This window comes from Amblyomma maculatum, chromosome 1 (genome assembly GCF_055883805.1).
Source record: "Amblyomma maculatum isolate TAMU_Amacu chromosome 1, ASM5588380v1, whole genome shotgun sequence".
NCBI classification, from domain to species: domain Eukaryota; kingdom Metazoa; phylum Arthropoda; class Arachnida; order Ixodida; family Ixodidae; genus Amblyomma; species Amblyomma maculatum.
The window spans coordinates 104,376,216-104,403,162 of record NC_139344.1 but is presented as its reverse complement, the minus strand read 5'-3'; the positions used below and the strand labels follow the sequence as shown (position 1 = coordinate 104,403,162).

The following is a 26,947-nucleotide window of genomic DNA, read 5'->3' as shown; positions in this document are numbered from 1 at the left end:
AGAAAGCGCTGTACCAATGGTTCTTGGACGTTCGCGCGCGAAATCTGCCGGTCTCTGGCCCCATGCTACAACAGAAGGCAAAAGATTTTGCCTTCGTCCTGGACGTCGAGGGGTTTACAGCGGGCAGTGGTTGGCTCCAACGATTTAAAGACCGCTACTCCATCACCGGGAAGGTGGTTGCAGGTGAAAGCCAAGCAGTGGACGCTGAGAGTGCTGAAAAGTGGGTGCAAGACGTGTGGCGTGCTGTCACGGAGAGATACGAACCGTGCAATATTTTTAACACCGACGAGACTGCCTTGTTTTGGCAACTGCTGCCGAGCAGAACCTTGGCGCTAAAGAATGAGAAGTGCCATGGCGGCAAATTGAATAAGGCCCGAGTCACCGTTCTTCTCACGACAAACATGGACGGTTCATCAAAGCTGCGGCCGCTTGTCATAGGCAAGTTCAAGTCTCCTATGTGCCTGCGAGGATGCACTTCACTCCCAGTCACATACAACTCAAATTCTAAGGCCTGGATGACCAGAACGTTGTTCGAAGCGTGGCTGCGTGGCTGGGACGAGGAACTTGCAACGAGCGGGCGAAAGATTTGCCTCCTCCTCGATAACTGTTCTGCGCACCACTGCGGCGTCACGCTCAAGAACATCGAGCTTTGTTTCCTGCCACCGAACGCAACAGCGGTTTTGCAGCCCCTCGATCAGGGGATCATCCGCGCTTTCAAGCTGGGCTACAGGAAACGCGTCGTTGAGCGGCTGTTGGTGAAATTGCGGGTTAACGACGAGCTCAAGATTAATTTGCTGGCCGCAATAGAAATGATTAACCGTGCCTGGCAAGATGTGACACAATCCACAATCCGCAACTGCTTCCACCATGCTGGACTATGTCGAGAGGATGCAGAAGCTGCTAGTGAAGCGCGCACTGTGCAAGATGACAGCGATGTTGCCACGCTGTGGGAAGAACTCGCTGATGTTCCGGACGCTGTGCCCAAAGAAGTTGCCCTGGAGGATTTTCTCACTGTTGACAACAACGTAGCCGTGACAGCGAGCCCGTTGGACTCGGAAATTGTTGCCGACATGCTGGCATCTGGTGCGAACGAGGAGACCGAGGAGCCGCCGCCGGAGGACGATCGCCCTTGCCCGACGTTGCACGAAGCCCTCGCTGCTACCGATCTACTGCGCCGATACTGCTCCGGAATACAGGGAAGCGGACTGGAGTTTGTGGAAATGATGTCGCGTGTGGAAAGTGCGATTCTCGCTGATGGAGTTAAATGCAGTGTTCAGGCGAAGATCCCTGCCTACTGCAAATAAGTGAGCATTTATCTGCAATAAATTTCTTTTGTAGATTCATGGTGAGCGGCACGGTTTTTCTTTAGTTAGTGCGTTTTCGCTGCGCTGTCTGGACATCGTGTATAACGAATTTGGCACTGAAGTTCGTTATAAACGGGTTTGGTTATAGCGAAATACTTTATATAGCGAACAAATTGCGTTGAATTACGCAGTTCGTTATAACCGAGTTTGACTGTACTTGCTAGTGTGCCGTGCGGAGGGGTCTCCCAATGGGAGGAGGTGGCCGCGCCGACGATGCCTCCCAGCTTTGGCCGCCAGGGGCGCTGCTCATTATAATGATGCCGTCGATGGCATCGGCCGCCAGCGCGCCCTTGATTTGCCGCAGTTGCGCTGGCCATGCCTTCAGTGGTTCGAAGCGCTTTGGACGCGTCAAAGCTGTTCTTTTGTTTTAGTCGTTCTGTTCCTTGCATGCATCAGAGGGAATTAAATTTTCACTGACTAATGATGCCAAAAATAAAGCATCAGGGCAGAGAAAAGACATGTTTCGTGCCGCTCTGTCGGAGTGGCTACCGGTCGGATCAGGACTAGTTTTCTATGTTCGGTATGCCATCAGACCCTGCGCAGCTTGCAAGTGGAAGCGGTTGATTAAAAGATTGAACGCTAAGTTGACTCCTCCAACGTGTGTTGTCTGCAAAAAACATTTTGAGGAGAGCTACATCGCAAGAATGTTCAAAGTGACGGTGATCGGCATCGCCAACAAGCTATAGAGATAGACCATGCCTTAAGCCCGAAGTCGTGTCAACGGTATTCGAGCATTATCCGAACCCTCTTCTGCCTAAGAAGTCATCGAAAAGTAAGGTGAGGGACCTCTGTGACCAACCGGCCGCTAAATGACAAAAGTGCAGTGCTGGTACGGCCGGCTAGTGCAGACGACAGCCATGGACCGTCAAGGATGTTTGACAATTTGCTTCCGAGGAGCCGGAAGCAGCAGAAGAGCCAAGCGAGAACTCATGAGAACTCATGCCCGCAGCAGCAGGTATGCAGCTTTGAACCTCAGCATCCGTTTGACTCAATTTCCATCCCTGCAACTTGGACCAAATTAACCGAAGCACCTGCTGGCTCTGTAGCCTATGTGCGTTATCGAGCGGAAAAAAAAACAACTTTGCCACTCTGTACATAAAAAAATGGTAACTTTTCACGTACATTACAACAACAGATAAAGCTGAAGAGCTAAGTGAACTGGAAGGTCTTTGTTCTGGATGTGGCCTGAAACCTGATTGAGGAAAACACATATCATTCATTGGGAATGTATTTTGCAGAAAAGTGTCGCCTGATCGTCGACTCTGAAATAGCTGCGCTTAATGCAAGTACCAGCAGAGGCTTACACAGAAATGAGCAGGAAGAGAAAAAAAAAAGCATGCAACCAGCCAAAAAAATGCAGCAACATTTCTCGCACTCTGAGAAGAGCAGAGAAAACTGGCTGCAGCGCAGAAGCAAGCGGATCTAATGAATGCGCAAAATGAGGTGCTAAGTGAGTCTGCAGTTGAAGCTTCTTTTAATCCCGCGCGTGACCTATAGACTTGATTGTGACCGTACAACAACCGCTTGGCTGCTGAAAGCGAAGCCGAAACTGGTGAAGAAAGTAAAATAAATTATAAATTACTTAGCGGTGGTAGGCAAAAAACTACGCAGAGATACTTATACAGTAATATCTTGCGCATCATTAGCAAGAAAAAAAATACCACCCAACATTGGTCTCTAGGCTACTTTAAAATTATTGCGGTGTCATGTGTGGCCTTTGTTCAAAACCTTTAGCAGTGGATTTCTACATTTTTATTTGTTTATTGTTGCAGCGCCTTTTTGCTCAAATTTTACTGTATTGTAGAATTTGTAAAAAAAAAAGAGTCAATGATACAATCACCACTTTTGTTTCTTGCCTTTCCTTCTGTTACAAGAGGAAGCACACCGCATAATAATGGTTTTGTTTGGTTTGTGGGGTTTAACATCCCAAAGCGATTCAGGCTATGAGAGACGCCGTAGCGGAGGACTCCGGAAATTTCGACCAACTGGGGTTCTTTAACGTGCACTGACATCACACAGCACATGGGCGCCTTGCTTTTCGCCCCCATCGAAAAGCAGCCGCCGAGGGCATGATTCGATCCCGCATCCTTGGGAACAGTAGACGCGCGCCGTACCCTGCACCACCCTGGCGGGGTTACACCGCATAATAATCATTTATGTATGAAGCAACAAGTGACTTCCTAATAAAACACATAAATAAAGAGTAAGAACAAAAACCGAAGAGTCCGATTCAAATTGCTTATGTTTACTGTCGCATGTGATCTTTGAAAACATGCACGTGCCATGTTACTAAACAGCAAGATTTCCCTGCTTTTCTGTAGCATATATATGATGCTATGAAATTTCAGCAACCTGATATATATCACCTTAGCAATAAGGATGACTGAATTGCAGAAACGTCGGCGTAACCTATCCGAAAGCATGAGGCCTGTGTTGACGTCCGGCCATAGCACTTGACTGTGGCGTCGATATACCATGAACCATAAGAAAAGAACCAAGAGTAAACAAAATTCAAAGTTGGGTTAATGAACAGTGTAAAAATATTAAGGGTATTTTCTGATACCTGTGTCACATGGGCAATGACAGTTGTCGTCGGTCCGTTCCAGGTTATATCGCAATTAAGAATAGTTGCCATAACTTGGGCTAACCACCTGGAATATGAGCTGACTGAGCGCTCACTCAGAAGGAAGATGCATACGATAGCCTACACCCGCGACCGCGATGCGTGGATCGCAATCGACTGGCTCCAGATCAAATAAAGTCGCCATCGTAATATTTCACAGCAGCAATGTTGAACCCGACCTGGACTCGATCGTTTAATCAAAACAAAGTATTGCAACCAACGTGGCAACTTTACGTGATTGTTTCAAATTTCTTGTCACGCTGGATTGGCAGGCAGTCAATATTGTGTTCTGCTCAAGACCTTCTCCGGTTCAGAAGAATAAATAAAACAGTAAAATATAGCAGACTGGACCCGACGGTATTTGTTAAACGCTTCCTCGAGCACATTTTCAGCATATGATTTTCTCCGCACAGTACTAGGACGGTACGATTGTCTTCCACCAAGACTGTTTTTAAACAAAAAGTATGCTTAAACCGTCAAGAGACAGCTAGTTTCGCAGTGAAAAGCACAGCGCCTGACTATCCGGACCTATGCCACCTATGCTGCCAAGGCCGCGAACGCGGAGCGATGGCACCTAAGCTATTGGTAGCGCCACCCCGCGGTGGCAGTGGGAAGGCATCACCGCAGCGGCGACGTGAGCGCGTGCCCTCGGCACACTAGCCAGTATATTCTAGGCACTATAGTTACGACATGCTGTCATATGACCATATATCAAATGTCATGCTTAGTACTTCATGATACAACTTACTGCTATCCGGGACACAATGGTTACCATATGCATCAATCACCATAAATAAACTCATTAGTCATGACTCATGCCATAACTTGAACATTACCAAAATCCTGTATCATGTGATATGCTAATCACACACTTTAATACAGCCATACACACCTTGATACAAAGCACAAAGCCAGGAAAATGACCTGATGGGCTCCTCATGATTCAGCTACAGAAGGTTCATTATTATCATAGGTTCAGACCAGAAAGCAGACTAGAACAAGAGATCAGGGAGTCTAGCAAATCACTAATTTCAAAATCCCTGACTTTTCCAGGTTTTCCCTGACTACTTCAGTTAACATTCCCTGATGAGTGAAGAAATTCAAAAATGTAGCTGCTCATGATAATGAGCATAGACAAATAATTTCCAACAAAAAGCTATTTATTATACACATTCTGCAATTTACAATAGTGAAAGGCTGCTATTAGTTTTAATGGCCGGTAAAAACGTCGCAAGTTTACTGAAAATTAAAAGCGCACTGATGCCAGTCTCAGCAGAGCTCTTTGATACTACCAGTTACGAAATTTTCTATAGTCCCCAAGTATCAAAGAACGGCGATTTTGACTGGTCAAAATTCAGGAGTATATCCTCCTGAGACCGGGAATGCATTGGGTGCACAGATCTTTCTTTAACTTTCAGAATAAGTCAGTATGGTTATGAAGGTGAAAAGTGTTAAACGTTTTTTGAATAGCCCTGATAGTATCGGCTCAGTGCGATGTCCAATATATTGGACACTGGGATTCTACCCGTTCTTTTTTCACCAAACGCGTATGTATTTACATGCCGCAGGTAATGCTCTCAAACTCGTGTGCAATTTTTTTTATTAACCTCTAAGGTAAAATGGTGAAAAAGAACGTAAAAGCGAGCCTTCGTCTGCTCAAAAAAAAAAAAAAAATCTTTCGCTTGCTTCTTCACTTTCTGCGGGCAATTTCAAAACATCTTCTGTCCTTTGTGATGCAGAAGAAGAGCGGGCATTTGGTGCAAAAGAACATTGTTTTATATTATAAAATTATAAAGTTTTAAATTTATAATTTATGATGCTATAATTTATAAATTTTAATTTTTAATTAAAATTATAAATTATAAAATTATAAACTTGCGTCAGCTGTCTCATCAGACATGCGAGGCCGGTCTGCTACACAACAAATAGAGGCGATTTTGTCCGCAAGCCGCTAAATAACAACAATACTCGTCTGCTATTCATAACAAGGCCGTGGCAAAAGCGCGGTCAAAATGACCGGGTTGAGTCCCAGCGTCCAACAAATTGGACACGCGAAATCAAAGGACGCATGAATAAAAGTAAGCGCTTGAACAGTTTAAATTTCTTATTCTGCACATTCGCTGTTGTATTACCTTTAATATAAAATCAAAGATATGCTTTGAAAGCAGGTAGAAATACGAGAAAAAGGACTTACTTCGCCTACAGGTGCCATCAAACGCCGCGCCGCTGAATGTCGCCCTTTTGAAAATTTTTGGCGGGAATTTGAACAATGCGTTTTCATCTATGTTGCATAGATGGCGCTAGCAGGTGTCCAATATATTGGACTGCAGGGCTTTATGAGGATGAATGCCTTGGCATAGGAGTACTGTCTGATTACTTAGTGTCCAATATATTGGACAAATCCCCATAGCCGGGTCTCAGGAGGATATAGGGTGCTCAATGTGAGGCACCCAAGGTGCATAATAGTGGAGGCGCCCATAGCTATTAAAGGAAGCTGCATCTACTTTCAGATTGTGTGTGTGTTTCAGGTTGTTGATAAATGCGCAATCACCTGGAAAATAAATGAGTTGAAGACTTGCAGTAGCAAAAAAATCTTAAATATGACAGTCGTAGAGTTAATTAAGGGGAGACTTGAGCTTTAGAACTGTCGAAAGTGGTCAAAAATAGATTTTGAGAAAAACTCTTTTTTGAAATGTTTACTTTTTTGGGCACCTGCACTCAAATTATTAACACATAAAAAGACCAGTGCAAAAACCGCAGGGACAAAGGAACACAAAGCAACAGGACGGGCACTCTCATCCTGTCGTTTTGTGTTCCTTCATCCCCGTCTTTTGCACTGGTCTTTTTATGTGCAAAGTATTAACCAACTAGCCCAAAGAGCTATTTTGATCAAATTATTAACGCGATAAAATCATCTTTCAAAATGTCACGGCAGCCATGAAATGCCTCCGAAAAAAGAAAACTTGTTCGAAATTCCCGCGCGCGCGGGCGTTGCACCCGGCTGATTGCTGCAGTCTTAGACTTGGTTTAAAACTGTTTTCTTTGTGCGATGGAATTTGCGCCATCTCAAAATGGCTGCACTCAAGTGGACTGGCTGCGCATGCCAGTTCTCCGAGGACCGTTTATGATGTGATTACATCTCATGCGGCGCGCTTTAGCATGCCGTTCCGAGACTCCCATTCCGAGGCTGCCGTTTTGTGCGCATATGCGTTTGCATTCGTGTTTCTTGATGTACCGCTTTGTGCAGAGTTTTTCCTTGTGATCAAGATGCCGGAAAACAGTAGATTGCAATCGTGCACGCAACGAGCCTTTGGAAGGCTTAAGAAACGGGCGTGGAACAAAAATCAGAAGACACCGGCCACAAGCGTGCTATCGGGACCTGCGTTACAGCCGATTCCAGACTCGTTAGATGTGCAGGGAGCATCAACCGCACTGCCCGATGACGACAGAGTGTAGTTGAGTCTAATTGGAGTAGACTCCCCGCACCACTAATGTATCGCGGGTAGAGAGAAAGATGAGAAAAATAGGATACAAAAATAAATAAATGACAGATTGTCAAAAGGAAATAAATTAAAATAAATGTAGGAAAGATTGGGATTGTGAGGAGGAAATGTGAGGTGGCACCATCTAACGTCCACGGCCAAGGGAACGAACAGGGATCAGCGGGCATTTATTCAAGTAATATAAGAGGAAAAAAAAAAAAAAAAAAAGGCTTTTTCTTCTTTCTTCATTGTCTTGTTTCTTCTGATCTTGTATTTCCCTTTCGAAGACGGCCTTTTTCCCAATCTTCACGTCTTCTGTCTTGTTTTCTTTCTTCTTGATCTTGTGCTTTTCCTCTTTGCTTCTGTTCAGTTGTTTCATTACAACATTCCTCTTCTACGTTGTGTTTTCGGACTTTGTCATCTTTGACTTCTTTCGGTAACGTCTTTTGTTGTTTGTTTATTGTTCTATAGTTGTTCTGTTGTTTGTGTTGTTTATATAGGTTTTGCCACCTCCGAAGCATGCTCGCCCCTCGCCAAAGGCCGCAGGGGTAACTTCTGGTGCCAAAACTGTGCCTAATCATATGATTTTTCCAATATTATCTCTACCATTTCGTTGATAACATTCATGTTGTTTTCTGTTTTTAATATTTCTGGTTTACGTTTCACTGGATTTTTCCCTACAAGTTTCTCTAATTTTTTCCTTTGTTCCTCTGTCAGTGAACAGTCTTCTAAATAATGATCAAAATTTGCAGGTATTTTGCCACATGAACATCTGGTGTTATCGCTTATATTAAATCTGGCTAAATAAAATGGAAATCTACCATGTCCTGTTAATGCTTGAGATTGGTAGTGGTCAGTTGGAAAATGTCCCGGAATATGTTTAACATTTTTGATCCAATCATAAGTATATGTACCTTTACCATCTTTGTTCCATATGATATTCCATTTTTCTAGTATTTCTTTTTTAAGTTGTTTTTTGATGAATTGCTTTGTGATGGGAACAGCTATTTCATCCCCCTTATCCCAAGCTCCTTTTGCTAATTCGTCTGCTTTGTCGTTACCTTCATTTCCACTATGTCCTCTTATGTATGTCAAAAATATCTTTGATGTTTTATTTTTTTGTAATTGTTGCTTTATTTCTTGAACAAAAGGATTGTTACTATTTGGATTATTGAGTGATTTTAGAGTACTAAGGCTATCTGTTATTATTTGGTAAGTTTTTTCGTCCTTTTTATTGTTGATATACTGTACTGCCTCTTTGATTGCAACTGTCTCTGCTACAAAGTTGTTACTATAACTGGGGAGTTTAAATTGTTTGTACTCTAACATTATCCCTGATTTATCAAATACTACGAATGCTGCACCATTTTTTACTTGCATTACGTTTCCTTCTGCATCTTTGTTTTGAGTTTGAGATCCATCTGTAAAAATGTTGATATCTGTTTCAGTAATTTCTTCTTGGAATTCAAATTTCGGTCTTTCTGATGGGTGATATTCCCATATATCATGCTTATCTACTATTTCTTCACTTGCTATTTCCATGGTTTCCCATTTGAACAGTTTCTCCTTCTGCATGATTGAATATAGTTCGTTTTCTTGTTCTATTTTTAAGGTAACGGGAGGAATTCCTGCTAGTATATTAAGAGCTACATTTGGAGTTGTTCGATAGGCCTTTGTTATTAGAATTAATGGAATTCTTTGAATGACGCCTAGTTTCCTTTTGTTATAAACTCTCCCATCATACCAAACTGGGGATGCATATACTATTTGTCGCTCAATTGCTTGTAAATAAATTTTCCGTAATATCTCTTTTTTGATTCCTTTTCTCACTCCTGTGAACCTACTTAAATTTTTTGTTAAGGTTTGAACTTTATCTTGTACATATTTTAAGTGTGGTAAAAATGACATTTTCCTGTCAAATATTACCCCCAATATTTTGAGTTCCGTTACTACTTTAAGTTTTGCAGCATCCATTTTTATATTTGGTGGATGTGTGCCATAATCTTTACCTATTGTGAGTACCTTTGATTTTTCCGGATTAAATTTCAAGTAATGCGTAGTTCCATACTCATGTATTCTCTCTAAGATATCATTTGCTTTCTTTTCTAAGTCTCTTCTTGATTTGTATTTGATTGTAACAATAATGTCATCTGCAAAAGCTTGCAGATGTGTTTCCGGTGGTTTTTGTATATGGAATATACCATTAAGAGTTAAATTCCAATAAAGGGGACTTAATGGAGAACCCTGAGGTGATCCTGTATCTAAATCTCGTTCTATGTTTCCAGTTTCGGTTTCGTATATGATTTTCCGTTGTCTTAACATACTATCAGTTACTTTTATTAAATTGTTATAGCATTTCAGTAATTTTAGCTTTCCTGTTACAATTGTTGGTCTGATAGAGTTAAATGCGTTTTTAATATCTAAAGAAACTATTGCTATGCCGAGGTGATCGAGTTTTGCTTCAGTTATTTTCTTTTTGATTTCCTTTAATGCTGTTGTGGTTGATGTTCTATGTTTAAATCCGTATTGGTATTTTTCAAATAGGTGATTTTTATGAAGGTAATGATAAATTCTGTCTTTAATCAGCTTTTCAAATACTTTGCCTAGAATTGAATTTATTGCTATAGCGCGATATTTCTCTATTCCTATTCTTTTTTGGAAATCTCCTTTTGGTATTAATACAATTTTGGACGTTCTCCATTTCTTAGGAAAGTATCCTAGCTTTAAGCAGGAATTAAATAGGTTATTAAAGTATTTGCTTTGTGTTTTATATAATGTTTGTACGAAGGTAGTGTTGATTTTGTCAGGACCTGGAGTGACATTAGTTCTTAGGTTTTTTATTACACCTTCTATCTCTGTTGCAGTGAACTCTTTGTCATCTATCAAATTGTTGCAGTCTAAGTCATCCGTTCCATCTGCGTGATCTTCTGTCTGGTTCTTTTCGTTTCTTCCTGTTTCAAATAAAGCATCCAAAATGTATTCAATTGTTTCCGTAAAAGTGTTTGTTTGTTGTCCATCTGGTTTTACTAGACTTTGAATCTGAAGTGGAATTTTCAATTGTTTTCTCGCTATTTTATACGGGAGTGTAAACGGGTTTTTCTCAATTTTTTGACAAAGTCTGTCCCAACTTTTATCTTTCGCATCTTGTAACATATTATTATACACTGTGTGTTCTCTATAGTATTCTTTTTTTAAAATTTGCCTCAGTTCACCTTTTGTTCTCTGATATCTTCTCCTCATGGCTCTTATTCTTTTCCTTTCTACTTCGAGGTCAACTGACCACCATGAATTTAGTTTATGCTTACTGTCTTTTAGTTTCGTTTTATATTTATTTTGTAGTGTTTCAATTTTTTCGTATAATTCTTCGACGTTATTATCAATTTCTTCTGGGGTTTCGAGTTCAAAAATTCAAATTACCGCACGAATCGCATCCCGGATCACAATAGCCTTCGAGTTGACACCGCCCCGTACTACTCTACAGCGCAGCCGGAGCACAGCGTTGAGTGGTCAGCACAAAATTCGTTCTGTCAGGGAAGTCAGCGACCCAACGAGAGTTTCACCTCGCCGTAAGCGCGAAATGCGACGCCAGTACCGAGTTCGTGATTGTGGACATGGAAGTGGTAAGCGCGGCCGCCAGCACAAAAAAAAAAAAGTGCATAAATAATACACTTGCTGTGCGCCACCTTAAAATGAAGATGCACTGCAAAATATAACGTGTCATTTTCCCTGACATTTTCCCGATTTTGCCCAGTGCATGAAATTTCCCTGACAATTCCCGGTTGCTAGACACCTGGAGATGGTTCCTCCTCCACTTCTTTTCTTTATCATGAAAAAACTAGTTTAGATGAAGTGAAGATGAAATAAGTAGACACTGGATAAATACTTGTCTTTTATGTAGCTGCTAGGAAAATGTAGGTTATACTTTTAGTTTAGCCATTGCATTCCAGACTTTCCCCGCCTACAAACCAAACATCAGGAGTGTCATAGCATACAATGCAAGGTTACCTCCACTTTCAGCACTCACTGCTTATGTGCCTGTTGTGCGATGGACACACTATACCATGTGAACAGTACCGAACCTTTAACTTTCACCTGAGGCCATACTATGCCTCCTCTCCTCCTCAAAGAGGAATGAACAGACCAAGACGATAATGAACATTGTTCTACAAGAGAGTTTTCACAAGACACATTCTGTGCACATGGGTAGGCAGAATTGACCAAAAATACATTAGCCCTTTGACTGCTTTTACCGTACGGTACTGCACTAAACCAATAGCGTTTCAAAAACTTCCGACACTAGGGGGGGGGGGGGGTCCAAATAATTCGACAGCCAAAGGGATAATGGCATTGCAAGGTACACTGCATAGAAGCATACTGATGCTACCGCTGCTGCAAATGAAACCTACACATACTGTAAGCAATAAACATGGATAATAATAAAAATTCATTACCTTGAATGGCGGCCATAAAAGCCTCGGCTTTTGACATTTTTTCACATGACCTGCATTTAAATAAAATCAAGGTTATCAGCAAAACTGAACACATGCACCATTATCAAATTCGTCCCGTGTTTTGCTAATGAAAAACATGAAACTAATATAAGAAATAAGACACTAAATAAGAACACTGCTGAAACTATCAATTGTTAACAAGCCCAAGTAATAATACACACCGCCTAACACAACTTAAGGAACGAGATCAAGGTTTCAATTTACCCCTTTTCTCATTTCAACAGGAATGTAACTGCTCATGAGTCGATGTAATGTAAAAGTTAAGAATATGCAGATCCTTTAGGCTACTGTCAAGACGAATTCAATTAAGATGACTTCCGAGATAAGATGAACACTGAGACCATTGGTTGGTTTTCCACATGGCTCAACATGAAAAAGAAATTTATGTAACATAAACTATGTCGTGTGTCGCGCGAACCACAGTGACCCAGCAAAGCGGCACTCATAGCGCAAACTTGCAACAGTGTAACAAACGAAAAAAGAAAAAAACATTGCCTTTCCTGTAATCGGGGTTCTCCCCACAGTGGGCAGCAGTGGCTCTGCCAGCCACCTCTCAGACCAACAGACCTCTCCCTGTTTGTAAACAATGTGACATCAGAGAGGCACATGACGATGGGGGCGCGTCGAAGGAAACCCGGCTTGGTGTGCAAAAGCCCCCCTTTCAGCCGGGTCTCCCTGCTGCAAGGAGTGGCGGGAAGCTGCCCGCTGCTGTGAAATCTTTGCTCAAATCTTGCGATGGCCATATTCGGATCTGGCACAATATGTGGCACTCCTTAGTACACGCACCACCTATTAGCAATTTTTGCCTTGAAAAAGATGACAGTCTCGGCAAGCATGCATGCAATTATTTTTGTTCAATGAACTGGCACGACCGCTTGCGGACGACCTGAAGTTCTACGAAATGCTTGAAACTCATAGGACGCAAGCATGCTGGAAAATGGGTCAATGCAGGCATATTACAAGCATCATTTTCTTTTCTTTTTTTTAATTTCCACAAAATCGACTGTGAGCTCCACAAAGCGTAGGAAGTTATGAGCATAAACAAAAGAGCATGCGCGAGATTCGTGCTTGACTGGATGATTTCCATCCCAAGTACAGACAATTTTAGTTTTTGTTATGTTTGGCCAGACAAAGAAAAAAAAATTAGTACTGTCACCAAAACTGTGTTACAAGGAAGCTCGCAATAACACGCGAATGAGTCCCGTGGTATAGAAAGTAACAAAGCGCGTTTCGTGCCACATAACGTTCATGCAAGGCGTACAAATATTCATAAGGGCGCTTAAATGATTTCAGTGCAAACACTTTTCACTTGGGACACGATAGCTTTTGAATGAGTTCAATAAGTACTTTCTTCTGGGTGAGTTGGTTCATATTAGCAAAAGGAAATTAACTACAGCCATGGCTAATTTCTCTTTCTTCTTCTACTTTTTGTGCAAGTTAATTTCCTTTTGCTAATTTTGAATGAGTCATATAACGATTCCGTCAAGGGATGCTGTTGTACTTCTGCAATCGTGCCACTGGCATGACCTTTGAAGCCGTTTTGTGAGAGCTAGCTCCTTCAATATGGCCTACTGAACTGGAATAAATTCAATGCCGAGCAAGAATTTCTAAAAGCATTGTAATTGATCGCATGCCACCCGGGCCTTTTAGAGCGCGATTGGTCAGCATTCAGCACGATTTGTTTGGAAGGGCAATAAAGCAAACTAATAAGTGCTTGTTCTTTGTCCCAGAATTACGCGAATGCACTTGTATACCATAAAAATGTGCTTACTGTCAAGAACAATATCGAGACCTGCCAGCGCACGACGTTTGTCACTTTGCTTTTTGCAGAGCTGAAAAACACATTTGGAGTACGTATAGAACGGAAGAAACATGCAGTTGTTCATCTGCAATCGAATATCGCGTCACACCGTGCGGGAGCTTGACGGCGTTGTGGAAAACACAGCAAGTTGTCGCCAGACGAGACCAAATCCTCCGCACCATGCCACCAGCAGCGGAATGTGTTGCCCACCAGGCCAAGTCACGTGGCGGCCGCCTCCTTCGCCCCTCCTCCGATAAGTCATTCGTGACGTAGGCCGGAAGAGGTCTAAAGCTCACAACTTTCTTAGACTGCAGTAGGGCCAGTCACACCATTTCAGACATCGTAGTGCACATCACTGGCTCTTTAGATTCAATTCAGGTTGGCATAATGCCGTTGTTATGCCTACTCATTTTTTTTTTTCCTCTTGCATTCAGGTACTTCCTCAGAGTATGGTGTGATGCAAACGGTTCTCTAAATTTTTAGGGCCATTCGATAAGGTCAACTTTAGTATGATTCCAGCATTTTTCTTGAAGGCTGATTTAATGAGATTTTACTGTGTTGGCAATGTGGCCACCCCTTTGTTCTTTTACTTGCTTTGATTATTGTTTATGCTTCTGAAAGGCTGCGTTTTCCTTTTGGTGCAATATTACCACAAGTACAGCAGCCGCTTGTCTGGCACATTATGCTATCAAAACGTTTTATATTTCACCATTGTGCAGTGCTACTGAACGTTCCACGTTCAGATAAGGCCAACATAAACCTTGTACACCCTAGCGCTAGTGGGGGCATTGATGCACAGAGGTATGCACGGGCTGAAATTCTGAGCTCGAAATCAGCCCGAGACTTAAGCTACAGACCCAAGCCCGGCCCTGAGCTCAGACTTAAGGCTTGGGCCTGGGCCGGTTCGACCTGCTATAATTGCAGTAGATGTGACGATACAGGAAGAAATAATTTGAAGATGGTGGGTTTATTTAATATTGTTACCGGGAAACGCGGGACCAAAGTGATGTGCTCACTGACAAAGACGACGATCGAGGAATGCGGGCACGACGAAGCGTTGAGAAAGAGGACGACGCTGAGAGAGTGGATTCTGCACGGCTACCGAAGTCTTAGCGTCGAGTTCAGCCCATCGCAGTGCCGTCACATTAAGTACATCCCCGTTACATCTTGGTGGAGGTCGCAGATTCGACACAATCTGACGCTGGATCTCCGCAGTGGCCGTCATCTTGGAACCGTCACGATGACAACCGACGCGGCTCCATCAACCTCCGCAACTCCAACTGTCGTCGTAGCCCACACCCGTGACCCTGGCCCATTCTGTGGTACATATGAGGTCGACGTCGAAGACTGGCTTTCGTTTTATGAGTGTGTTAGCCAGCACAACAGGTGGGACGCCAATGTCATCTTCTACCTTACTGGCACGGCACACGTGTGGTTCGAAACACACGAAGCAGATATACCCTCTTGGGATGTTTGCAAACAAAAACTCCGTGACCTGTTCGGAAAACTGGTTGGCCGTCAACTCGCCGCCAAGAGGGACCTCACCACACGTGCCCAGACATCTACCGAGCCTTATATTACATATATACAAGACGTTCTGGCCCTCTGCCGAAAAATCGACAAAGACATGACAGAACCTGATAAGGTGGGGCACATCCTCAAAGGCATAGCCGACGATGCCTTCAATCTTCTACTCTGTCAGGACTGCTCTACGGTTGACTCCGTTCTGCAGGTTTGTTGACATTTCGAGCAGGCCAAACACAAACGCATTGCACATCGCTTCAATCGGCTCCCCAACACTGCCCCTAGCTCCACGTGCGAGGATCTGCTGACCAAACACTGAAAGTGTGACCCACATCGTGCGACATGAACTGGAAGCGCTCGCTCCTGCTGCATCCAACCCGCCCTCCTCGGACAGTAACCTAGCGACAATATCCCTCATTCAAGCCGTAGTTCGTCAAGAGGTTGCTAACTTGGGCGTCCCCTGTAGCCACACCGTGGAACACCACAGTTCGAGCCCCATCCCTCCCATGGTCACCACCGCTACGCCCCGCAACACCTACACGCCATGCTACCGATACCGCAATCCTGATGAGTGGCGCACCCCTGACAACAGGCCGATCTGTTTCACGTGCTCGCGTGTTGGCCACATCTCTCGCCACTGCCGCAGCCGCTGGACATCACCACCTCGATGTTTTCCTTATGTTGACCGTTACTCCGATTACGGTCACCGCCGTTTCACACCTCGTTATGAGCCGCCCCGCACCGATACCACTCCGCCTCCTCCTGTGTCCAGTCGCTCTCCTTCCCCGCCAGGCCGCCGTTCCCGTTCACCTCTTCCTAGCCGCAGTTCCTCGCTGTCCTCTGCCGGCCGCTTCACGGGAAACTAGCCAATGCAGCTCCCGGAGGTGACGCTGCATTGGTACCCCGACCTGGAAATCCTCTACTGCCCATTTCTTCGCCCTGTAACCTCCTCTCCCTGCTCGTGGATGGTGTTCCCGTCTCTGCCCTCATTGACACTGGTGCCCAAGTCTCGATCATGAGCTCATCGTTTTGCCGCCGCCTCAAGAAAGTACAGACCCCCGCCGCTTCGCCCACCGTTCGTGTTGTCCATGGCAGTATACTGCTGCCATCACTGGGCTGTGCACTGCCCGAGTCACCCTTGCCGGTCATCACATCCCTGTTTTGTTCACAGTCCTCAACCAGTGCCCTCACAATGTGATCCTCGGCCTTAACTTTTTAACGGCCCACTCTACCCTTATCGACTGCTCCAGCGGCCTTCTTCGTTTGGACCTACCTGTCTGCTCAGAACATCCTCCATCTACAACCCGCCTTTGCTCCACCGAGTTCGCTCGCTTGCCCCCTGACTCTGCTGTTTACCTACCTCTGTCACCTTTCCCGCCTGTGACTGACGGTGACTATGTTGCTTGCCCTATCACCGAGGTCTTTCTTGACCGCAACGTCGTTCCTCCTCATCTCATCGTACGCGTTACACAGAACAGCACCTACCTTCCTATCCTGAACTTCAGTCTGTCACCCCAAGTTCTCCCCGAAGGAATATCCCTTGCTACCTTGTCCCCTCTCACAGACTGCACCATTTGTGCACTCACTCCTGGCCCACATTCAAGCGTCCTTCCAACACCCGTACTCCCCACCACAATTACCGACCCTATTTCCGCAATGATTGCCTCTGACCTCAGCCCCGAACACGCTCAGGAGCTGCACAACCTTTTGTTATCCTTCTCCGACATTTTTGACTTTGCTGCCGGTTCTCTGGGCCAAACATCAGTTGTGGCTCACCGCATTGACACCGGCGATGCAAAACCTGTACATCGGAGGCCTTATCGTCTGTCCATTCCTGAGCGCCAAGTCATCCAGCAGGAGGTCGACAAGATGTTAGCCAACGATATCATCGAACCTTCGAACAGCCCCTGGGCATCTCCTGTCGTGCTCGTTAGAAAAAATGACAACAGTTGGCGCTTTTGCGTCGACTATCGACATCTCAACAAGATTACAAGGAAAGATGTTTACCCGCTGCAGCGAATAGACGATGCCTTGGACTGTTTACATGGAGCCCGCTACTTTTCCTCTATCGACCTTCGTAGCGGCTACTGGCAGATTTTTGTTGACGAACAAGACCGCGAGAAGACAGCTTTTGTCACACCCGATGGTCTTTAGCAATTTAAGGTTATGCCTTTTGGACTTTGCAACGCCCCTGCTACGTTTGAACGAATGATGAACTCCTTACTCCGCGGCTTCAAATGGACGACTTGTCTATGTTACTTGGATGACGTAATTTTCTTCTCGCCCTCGTTCGAAAGCCATCTTCGTCGGCTTTCTTCCATCTTCGCACTTTTCCGCCGGACTTCAACTGAACTCAAAGAAGTGCAGTTTTGGTCGCCGCGAACTTAAAGTGCTTGGCCATTTGGTGAATGCCACCGGCGTGCAACCCGATCCCGACAAAGTTCGTGCTGTCAGTGCTTTTCCATCTCCCCGTTCACCCCGTGATGTCCGCAGCTTTATAGGACTGTGCTCTTATTTTCGCCGGTTCATCCCAAACTTTGCCGCTGTTGCTCGTCCTCTCACCAATCTCCTGAAGAAAGGCATTCCTTTCTCATGGGGACCAGAGCAGGCTAACACATTCTCCACCCTCATCGCTGTTCTCACCAATTCTCCTGTGTTGGCCCATTTCAACCCGTCTGCCCCGACGGAACTTCGCACCGACGCCAGTGGCCACGGGATTGGTGCCATTCTTGCACAGCGACAACGCGGCCAACACTGCGTGATTGCCTACGCCAGTCGTCTCCTATCATCAGCAGAACAGAACTATTCTATTACGGAACGGGAGTGCCTGGCTCTCGTCTGGGCCGTTGGAAAATTCAGACCCTACTTGTTTGGCCGACCATTCACTGTAATTACCGATCACCACGCCTTATGTTGGCTGTCTTCCCTCAAGGATTCTGCTGGCCGCCTCGGCCGCTGGGCACTGCGCTTGCAGGAGTATACCTTTTCCGTTGTATACAAATCAGGTCGGCTCCACCAGGATGCAGACTGTCTGTCCCGCTATCCCGTCGATCCCCCTTCCTCCACTGACCACTAGTCGGACCCCAGTGTCTTCTCTATATCGGACTTTTCCCACATAGCCGACGAACAGCGCTTGGACCCAACCCTCAGTTCTCTTATCGACCGCCTCCGCACACACAGCCGCAACTCTTCCCTCGCCCTGTTCTTCCTTCATGGGAATATGCTATACCGCCGCAACATGCGACCTGATGGCGCCGAGCACTTGCTGGTCGTTCCCCAACACCTACGCTCTGCCGTTCTAGAACAAATGCACGACGCCCCTACAGCTGGTCATCTTGGCCTCTCACACACATACGACCGCGTGCGCCGGCGTTTCTTCTGGCCTGGACTCTACCGCTCTGTCCAACGTTATGTAGCTGCTTGCGACCTCTGTCAACGCCAGAAGAAACCCCCTGTGCTACCACCTGGACACCTGCAGCCGATTGCTATCCCGACTGAGCCATTTTCTCGTGTTGGCCTTGACCTCATAGGGCCTTACCCCGAGTCCTTGTCAGGAAACAAATGGATCACTGTGGCCACCGATTATGCCACGCGGTACGTGATCACTCGCGCCATTCCAACCAGCTGCGCCACAGACGTTGCTGACTTCCTTTTGTATGACGTCACACTTCACCATAGTGCTCCCCATCAACTACTTACTGACCGTGGCCGCTGTTTCCTTTCCCGAGTTGTTGAGGAAATACTTCGTTCTTGCTCCGTTCGGCACAAGTTCACCACTGCGTACCACCCTCAGACGAACGGCCTTACGGAGCGTATTAACCGCACACTCACCGACATGCTCGCAATGTACGTATCCGACAGTCATCGCGACTGGGATATTAGTCTGCCATTTGTCACCTTTGCATATAACTCTTCGCGTCATGACACTGCTGGGTACTCTCCATTCTATCTTCTCTTTGGAAGAGACCCCTTATTGCCCTTCGACACTTTGCTTCCCGCCGCTGGCCCCGTCACAACCTATGCCTGAGATACCATCGCCCGAGCCGACGCTGCTCGCCAGATTGCTCGTCACAATCTCACCGTCTCTCAAGAAGCTCAAAAACGCCGCTACGACGCTCACCACCGCGATGTGCACTATCCTCCCGGATCTCTGGTGTTGCTCTGGCTTCCGTGCAGCCGTGTGGGGTTGCGTCAAAAACTTCTGCCCCACTACACGGGTCCTTACCGTGTACTACGCCCAGTGACCGACGTGACCTATGAGATTGTACCGCTCCACCCAAAGTCACCGACTGCTACACCCACTTCAGAAATCGTACATGTCGCCCGCCTCAAGCCATATTACTCCTCTTCCACAGTTCAGTTCAGTTCAGGCGTTCAGTCGTGTCCGACTCTTCGTGACCCTATGGACCATGTCACGCCACGCTTTCCGGTCTCTCACTATCTTCTTAACATCACATAGCTTCATCTGCAATGCCTCGAGAATGCCATCTAACCATCGCGTTCGCTGCCTACCCCTTCTCCGGCGACCCTCAACCTTTCCCAACATCAAATCTTTCTCCAGCGACTCCTCTCTTCTCATCAGATGACCAAAGTAGCTGAGCTTTAACTTTAGAATTTGACCCTCCAATGAGCAGTCAGGGTTTATGGTCGACAATATCGACTGATTTGATCTTCTGGCAGTCCAAGGAACTCTTAAGAGTCTTCGCCAGCACCACAATTCAAACGCGTCAATTCTTCGGCGGTCAGCCTTTTTCACAGTCCAACTCTCGCATCCATACATCACAACTGGAAAGACCATAGCACGGGTTATACGGATCTTGGTTGGCAGACTAATGTCTCTGCTCTTTACTAGGCGGTCAAGGCTAACCATTGCTCTCTTTCCCAGAAGCAGGCGTCTCCTAATTTCATGGCTGCAGTCTCCTTCCGAGGTAATCTTGGCGCCCAAGAACAGAAAATCTGTCACAGCTTCCACTTCTTGTCCATTGATGCTCCAGGACTTGATAGGGCAAGACGCCATGATCTTCGTCTTTTTAATGTTCAGTTTAAGCCCAAACTTCTCACTCTCTTCTTGTACGCGCATCAGAAGTCTCTTGAGTTCCACTTCACTTTCTGACATTAAAGTGGTATCATCCGCATATCTAAGGTTGTTGATACGTTTTCCAGCAATCTTCACTCCAGCTGAAGACTCGTCCAGACCGGCCTTCCTCATGATGCACTCTGCATATAGGTTAAATAGGCAGGGCGACAGTATGCAGCCTTGCCTCACCCCTTTCTCAATCGGAAACCAATCAGTAAGACCATGCCCAGTTCTGACTGTGGCCTCTTGCCCTTCATAAAGGTTCCTGAGGAGACAGATGAGGTGAATTGGAACTCCCATCTCTTGGAGAGCTTGCCACAATCTGCTGTGATCTACGCAGTCAAACGCTTTCGCATAATCAATAAAGCAGAATTAAATGGGTTTCTGGAACTCTCTTGCTTTTTCCATGATCCAGCGAAGGTTGGCAATTTGGTCTCTAGTTCCTCTGCCCTTGCGAAACCCAGCTTGCACGTCCGGAAGCTCCCGATCCACATACTGCTGCAGCCTACCTTGCAGGATTTTTAACATCACCTTGCTAGCATGCGAAATAAGCGCGATCGTGCGGTAGTTGGAACAATCTTTGGCACTGCCTTTCTTTGGAATGGGGATGTAAACTGACCTCCTCCAATCCTGTGGCCACTGCAGGGTTGTCCAAATCTTTTGACATAATGTATGCAGTGTGTTAACAGCGTCGTGGTTGAGGTTTTGAAGCAACTCAGCTGGAATACCATCAATTCCGCTAGCTTTGTTCTTAGCAAGGCTGGCTAAGGCCCATTCAACTTCACTCTTCAGGATGCCCGGCTCGAGATCAGTAATCACAACCGTCCTATGTTGGGTTTGCACATCCGGGTCCTTCTTGTACAGTTCTTCTGTGTATTCCTGCCACCTCTTCTTTATCTCTGAGGCTTCAGTGAGGTCCTTGCCTCGTTTGTCCTTTATCACGCCCAGCTTAGCACAGAGGCTTCCTTTGATATCTTTGATTGTCTTATACTGAGCTCTTGTGTTCCTTAATTGGCTGTTGTCCTCAACTGCTTGACACTGTATGTTCAGGAAGGCATTCTTATCTCTCCTTGCTATTTTCTGAAAATCCGCGTTGAGAACCTTGTATCTTTCTCTTTCCCCCATACCTTTTGCCATCCTCCTTTCCTCAGCTATTTGCAAAGCCTCTTCAGATAACCAGTTTGCTTTTTTGCATTTCTTTTGCTTTGGAACTACCTTAGTAGCAACTTCTTGTATTATATCACGAACATCAGTCCACATCTCTTCGGGCTCTTTGTCTTCTAGATCTAATTCTTGAAATCGATTCCTCACTTCCACAGCATATTCTAATGGAATCTGATCCAGATCATACCTGAAAGGCCTTCTAGTTTTCTGCGTTTTCCTCAATCGAAGCTTAATTTTGGCAACAAGAAGCTGATGATCAGTGCCACAATCAGCCCCAGGCCTTGTTTTTACTGCTTGTATAGCGCTTCTCCATCTCTGCCGGCAAATAATATAATCGATCTGATTCCTGTACAGACCGTCCGGCAAAATCCATGTGTACAGGCACCTCTTGTGCTGTTGAAAATGAGTATTCGCTATGGTCAGGTTGTTTTCTTGACAGAACTCTACTAGCCTCTGCCCAGCTTCATTTGGCTCACCAAGACCGAACTTGCCTGTAATTCCGGATATTTCTTCACTCCCGACCTTAGCATTCGCACGCCTAATATGCACTGGGACGTTGCCTTTTGCCGAGGGGGGGTAGTGTCACCGGGAAACGCGGGACCAAAGTGATGTGCTCACTGACAAAGACGACGATCGAGGAACGCGGGCACGACGAAGCGTTGAGCAAGAGGACGACGCAGAGAGAGTGGATTCTGCACGGCTACCGAAGTCTTAGCGTCGAGTTAAGCCCATCGCAGTGCCGTCACATTAAGTACATCCCCGTAACAATATCTTGAAACTCAGGGTTTTCAAGTTTAAGATGACAAATTTGTAGAACAGACAGAGGCAAAACAAACACATGGAATTACATGGTGTCTACCAAAGTATTTTTAATTTCCCAACTTTTCCAGGTTTTTCCTTACTATTTCAATTAAATTCCCTGGCCAAAATACTGAAAAACAATTTTGACTACTGCCATCAAAAAACTGATTGATTTATTTATAGGAAGGGAAAGGCGTGGTAACTGTCTCACTTGTTTTCTGTGGACACCTCAACCGCGCCATAAGGGAAGAGAGGAAGGTGGGAGTGAAAGTGGAAAGAGAGTAATATATTGCAAGACACACATTATACACAATGAAAAATATTTTATTCAGGTGTACAACACAACTGATCTGCTGTCAAATAAAAAAAAACATTGGTCAGCTGTTTAGGAACCTTGTTTCAGAGAACTAATTTCTTCCTCAAGACAAGCAGCTTGAAACTGTGCATCGTTGATGACCTTTTGCCTCTTCTGTTGAAGCTCTTTCACAAGAGCAGCCACTCTCTTTTTCTTCCTTTCAGCATCTGATGCATCCAATCTCTCTTGCTTCTCTCTTTGCAGGTCTTCCTTCCATTGGGCATTGGCACTGTGGACCATTTGCATCCTTGTGTTTGTAACCTCAACATTGGCCACCCCTCCAACAGCTGAGACTGCGTCATATACTACTCTTTGGGCAATTAGAGACTCCTCTTTGAGGTTTTCAACAAGGCACCCTTTGTTGATAGAGGACCCTCGTTCCACAGCTGCATTTCCATGGGACAAGCTAAGAATTATCTTGATGAATGAAAATAGTTCCTTATGGTTGCGTGAACACAACTCGAACTAGAGCGTGTCCAGCCCCTGCTCATTTCTGTCAAAGTTGGCCAACGCCAACCGTGCAGAGCTCAATGAGCATACCTCAACATAGGAATGGTGGGTACGCACAGCTTCCAAACCAGTCAGCCACTGGTGCTCTGTTCTGTTAGCACCTCCAGGGCAACACACAGTTGCTTTGCCCCAACCTCTGGAGACAATGAAATAGCTGAAATAACTGGACCGATGGTCGCTGAGGGTAACAAACTGGATTCCAAGGGAAGGAAAGCGTAGCAGGGGGCGGCAGAAAGTTAGGTGGGCGGATGAGATTAAGAAGTTCGCAGGGGTCAAGTGGATGCAGCTAGCACAGAACCGAGTTAAGTGGAGAAATATGGGAGAGGCCTTCGCCCTGCAGTGGGTATAATCAGGCTGACGATGATGATGATGATGAAGCAGCTCGCTCCTCTTGTCAACTTGTATTGTAAAGGTGACCTTTCCATCACTTTCTGTGAACTTTTTCACAAACGCAATACAGTCTTTTTTTGAAGCTGCGCACAACCAGCTGTGACGGTGTGGGGATCTTGCGAAGCTCATTTTTTACAACAAACCCAAAGCTGAATGCAGCAGCAGCAGCAATCATGTCCGATTTCTCCAAGTCAATCCTAAGTAGCCCGGTGGACGTGTCGGCAGCCTGCAGGACTTCCTTCCGCATAATTCTAACAAGCAATAACAGTAACAGGCGATCCAATGCAGGGGCTAGAAAGGGCACCATAGGCTTATCTGTCTGAAATTTGGCCAAAATCGGTTCCAGGTCTTTAGCAATTGATACCGTAAAAGCTAATTTAACAGGCAGAATCTTGTCCCCTACTGCATTTTCAACAATGCTGTAGCTAGCACATGCTGGCACCTTTTTCGCTTGCTTACAACATTCCACAAACTTCAAGTTTGGAATAATAACAAACGCTCTTGAAATCACCTTGCTATTCTCAAGCCACCTTACTAAGCAGAACTTCAATGGAAACAGAGAATTTCCCGTGAAGTGGATGTAGTCTGCCCGACGTGCTGGCACAAACTTGAACAGATTATAACTCCCACGAAAAAACACTACCAGAGCCCAGTGTGTCGAAGAGTGGCCTGTTTTGAATGCACCATTGATAATGTGGAGCTCATAGCTTCCAATGTCAAGAATTTGGTGGGTTGTGTCAGATTCCCTAAGTTCTTGTTTGAGTGACCTCAGAAACTTCAAGTTGACATTTGGCCCGTCCATTGACACTTGGAGTATCTTCATTTCCTTAATGCCTTCTGTGACTTTCCTAAAAGCAACAGCCAAATCTTCTGCACTGGAGTGCCCCAAGAAACACGAAGTTAGGTAACGCGTTTTCACAGTAGCATCAGTTTGGCCCCAATACCTGATCAATACATCCATTTGTTCTTTCCGAGTTACTTTGTTGAGCGACTCGCCAAATGCAACCACCAAATAAGGAATGCTAGAAAGGTTTGTCAGCAACTTGCCTTGAAAGTATCGTCTAATACCATGACAAATTGTGATTCAGACTCTTTTCCAAACTGAATTTTGACGGCGACCTCACATGCAGGGAACATCAACGGAAACAGCAAGGCAGAGGCTGCCGCTGATCAAGAAGATCCATGGGTCATAATTGTTCAAGCACCACATAATTTCAGCCTTTGTAACTTCATTCTTCAATAAAATGCTACTCACTGATGTCTTCAAGGAAGGGCGAAGTGCTTCTGTGGTGGTGGTTGGACGCATCTTCGGAGCGCTACAAGCACTAGTGTTACCTCCGATGAACGAAGCACTCGTTGCCACTGCAGAAGGGGCTATACGCTACAATGTTTCCTACTGCGTGCATTTCGGCCTTCACTTTGAAAGTTCGTGTTGCGCTCTTGAAGTGAACGTATGTGTGGAAGTGACGATGTCACTGTCGAAGAAATGCTGCTTCAACCCCGACTGGACACACCCGGAAATCTCCGCACAAGCAAGTTGGATTAGGCCTGTGCCAAATGACCCAAATAGCGCTCGCTGCACAATGTACTTTAAGAAGTTCTCCTTGAGCAACATGGGGAAAAGAGCAATGACTCTCAGCACAACTAGTAATCGCCCTTTTCCCCCATGTTGCTCAAGAAGAACTTCTTCAGCACACTATGCAGCGAGCACAATGAAGACATCTGCTGTGGTCTCACTTCAGGGGTGGACGCAGGATCTAGCTTTCTGGTGCAGGCATGGGAGCAGCAACAGTCTTATTTTGGAGCAGCTTTGGCACAGCGAAATTCTGATTTCGGAGCATTTCTGGAGCACTTTTGAGCAGGCTGATAGCATTAAATGCTACTGAGCGTATTTTCCTGTTCACAGCCACAGTAAGTATTATTTTATTTGGCAGCTCCAATAGAGCAGAAAAAAAGTTCAAAATAATCTAAGTCTAATTATCAAATGCACTCGAAAAAATTTCCTAGAACAGTTTCATTACAACTCAAGTGAAAACTGCAATTTTTTCCAGCTTTGTGCCCCGCCGGGATGGTGCAATGGTAAGGCACCCGACTATTGTGCCGGAGTTCCCAAGTTCGAACCCGACCACAGCGGTTGCGTTTCGATGGAGGCGAAACGAAGTGGCATCTATGCGCTGTGCGATGTCAACGCATGTTAAAGATCCCTAGGTGGTCGAAATTACTCCGTAGCCCTCCACTACGGCTCCCCTTTCTCTCTTTCTGCTTTCGCTCCCAACTTCCTTCCTTTCCTTACGACGCGGTTCAGGTGTTCACAGAGCAAGTGTGACAGATACTGCACCTTTCCCTTCCTGTGAACCAATTATATATATTATTTTTAGTTTTGCCAAACGCTTTACTTTGTGCACACAGTCAGGAAGGTTGAAGAATTGCTTGAAAACCGCAAAAGCTTCCGTACCCCTTTCGCAGAGCTACTCAATGGTTTTGATGCCTCTGCACAAAACGGCACTGCACCATCGCATTTTAAGGAAGCTTCACCGCACAGCGCACAGTGTAGCATTGTGATAAAGCGTGCAGTGCGGTCAAATTCCGCGTGACCAGCTGTTTAGCAGAATATGGATGCACACATGGGACATATGCATATGCATTAGAACAATCTGACACCATGACACCTCCCTGGAAAAAAAGGAAGCAGCATCCGAAGTGCGTGTCCAATCGCAGCCGCAGGATGGCATGAAGCAAAAGCGAATCCAAAACTATGCTACGCGAAAATGGCAATCTTCCAATCGTCATCATACCTGCCAAAGCACACTCGATGTGCATGGGCATAATTGTTACAAGCAATTCAGGTTCGTCTGCGACCGCTGGCGGAGCAAACGGTGCCTCAACATGTCGCCGGCTGCCAGTGCGTCTGCCGTACACGGCCAGTCATTGACATATCTACTCTGTTGCACACTGCAAAGGGCTGCGAGCGGCCGTTGCGGCATGGTTCCGAATGGTGCACCATAGCTAATCACACTCACTTTTCGCACATGTATCCCCCTTGACACGAACATCGGTCGGGACCGCACTGCTAGTTCAAATTATTCCAAGTTCCGAATCAACGGAGCTCAAAATAAGACAATCTACTTTTACATAATTATTCCAAGTTCCGAATCAACGGACCTCGAAATAAGACAATCTACTTTTACATTCAACGGAGCTCGAAATAAGACAATCTACTTTTACATTAAGAAATTTTATTTAGCCCAAAACTGTGAAAATTGATTCTGTATCCCATTGGTCAGGAATTGTTAGGAGTGCAATGGCTCGAGATTATGAAAGAACAATAGACTAAAGACAGCTGTA

The 26,947-nt window shown here is 45.4% G+C and overlaps 1 protein-coding gene and 1 pseudogene across 1 annotated transcript in view; both read right to left on the bottom strand.

Moving 5' to 3' along the window:
- Positions 1-26,947, bottom strand: part of LOC146203401 (serine/threonine-protein kinase 31-like) — a 237,328-nt gene that overhangs the window by 197,085 nt on the left and 13,296 nt on the right. Inside the window, exon 2 of the mRNA XM_084588737.1 lies at positions 11,921-11,970. Coding sequence (XP_084444863.1) covers positions 11,921-11,970 — 50 coding nt within the window. The remainder of the gene's footprint in view (positions 1-11,920; positions 11,971-26,947) is intronic.
- On the bottom strand, positions 22,733-24,860 carry LOC146203402 (uncharacterized; annotated as a pseudogene).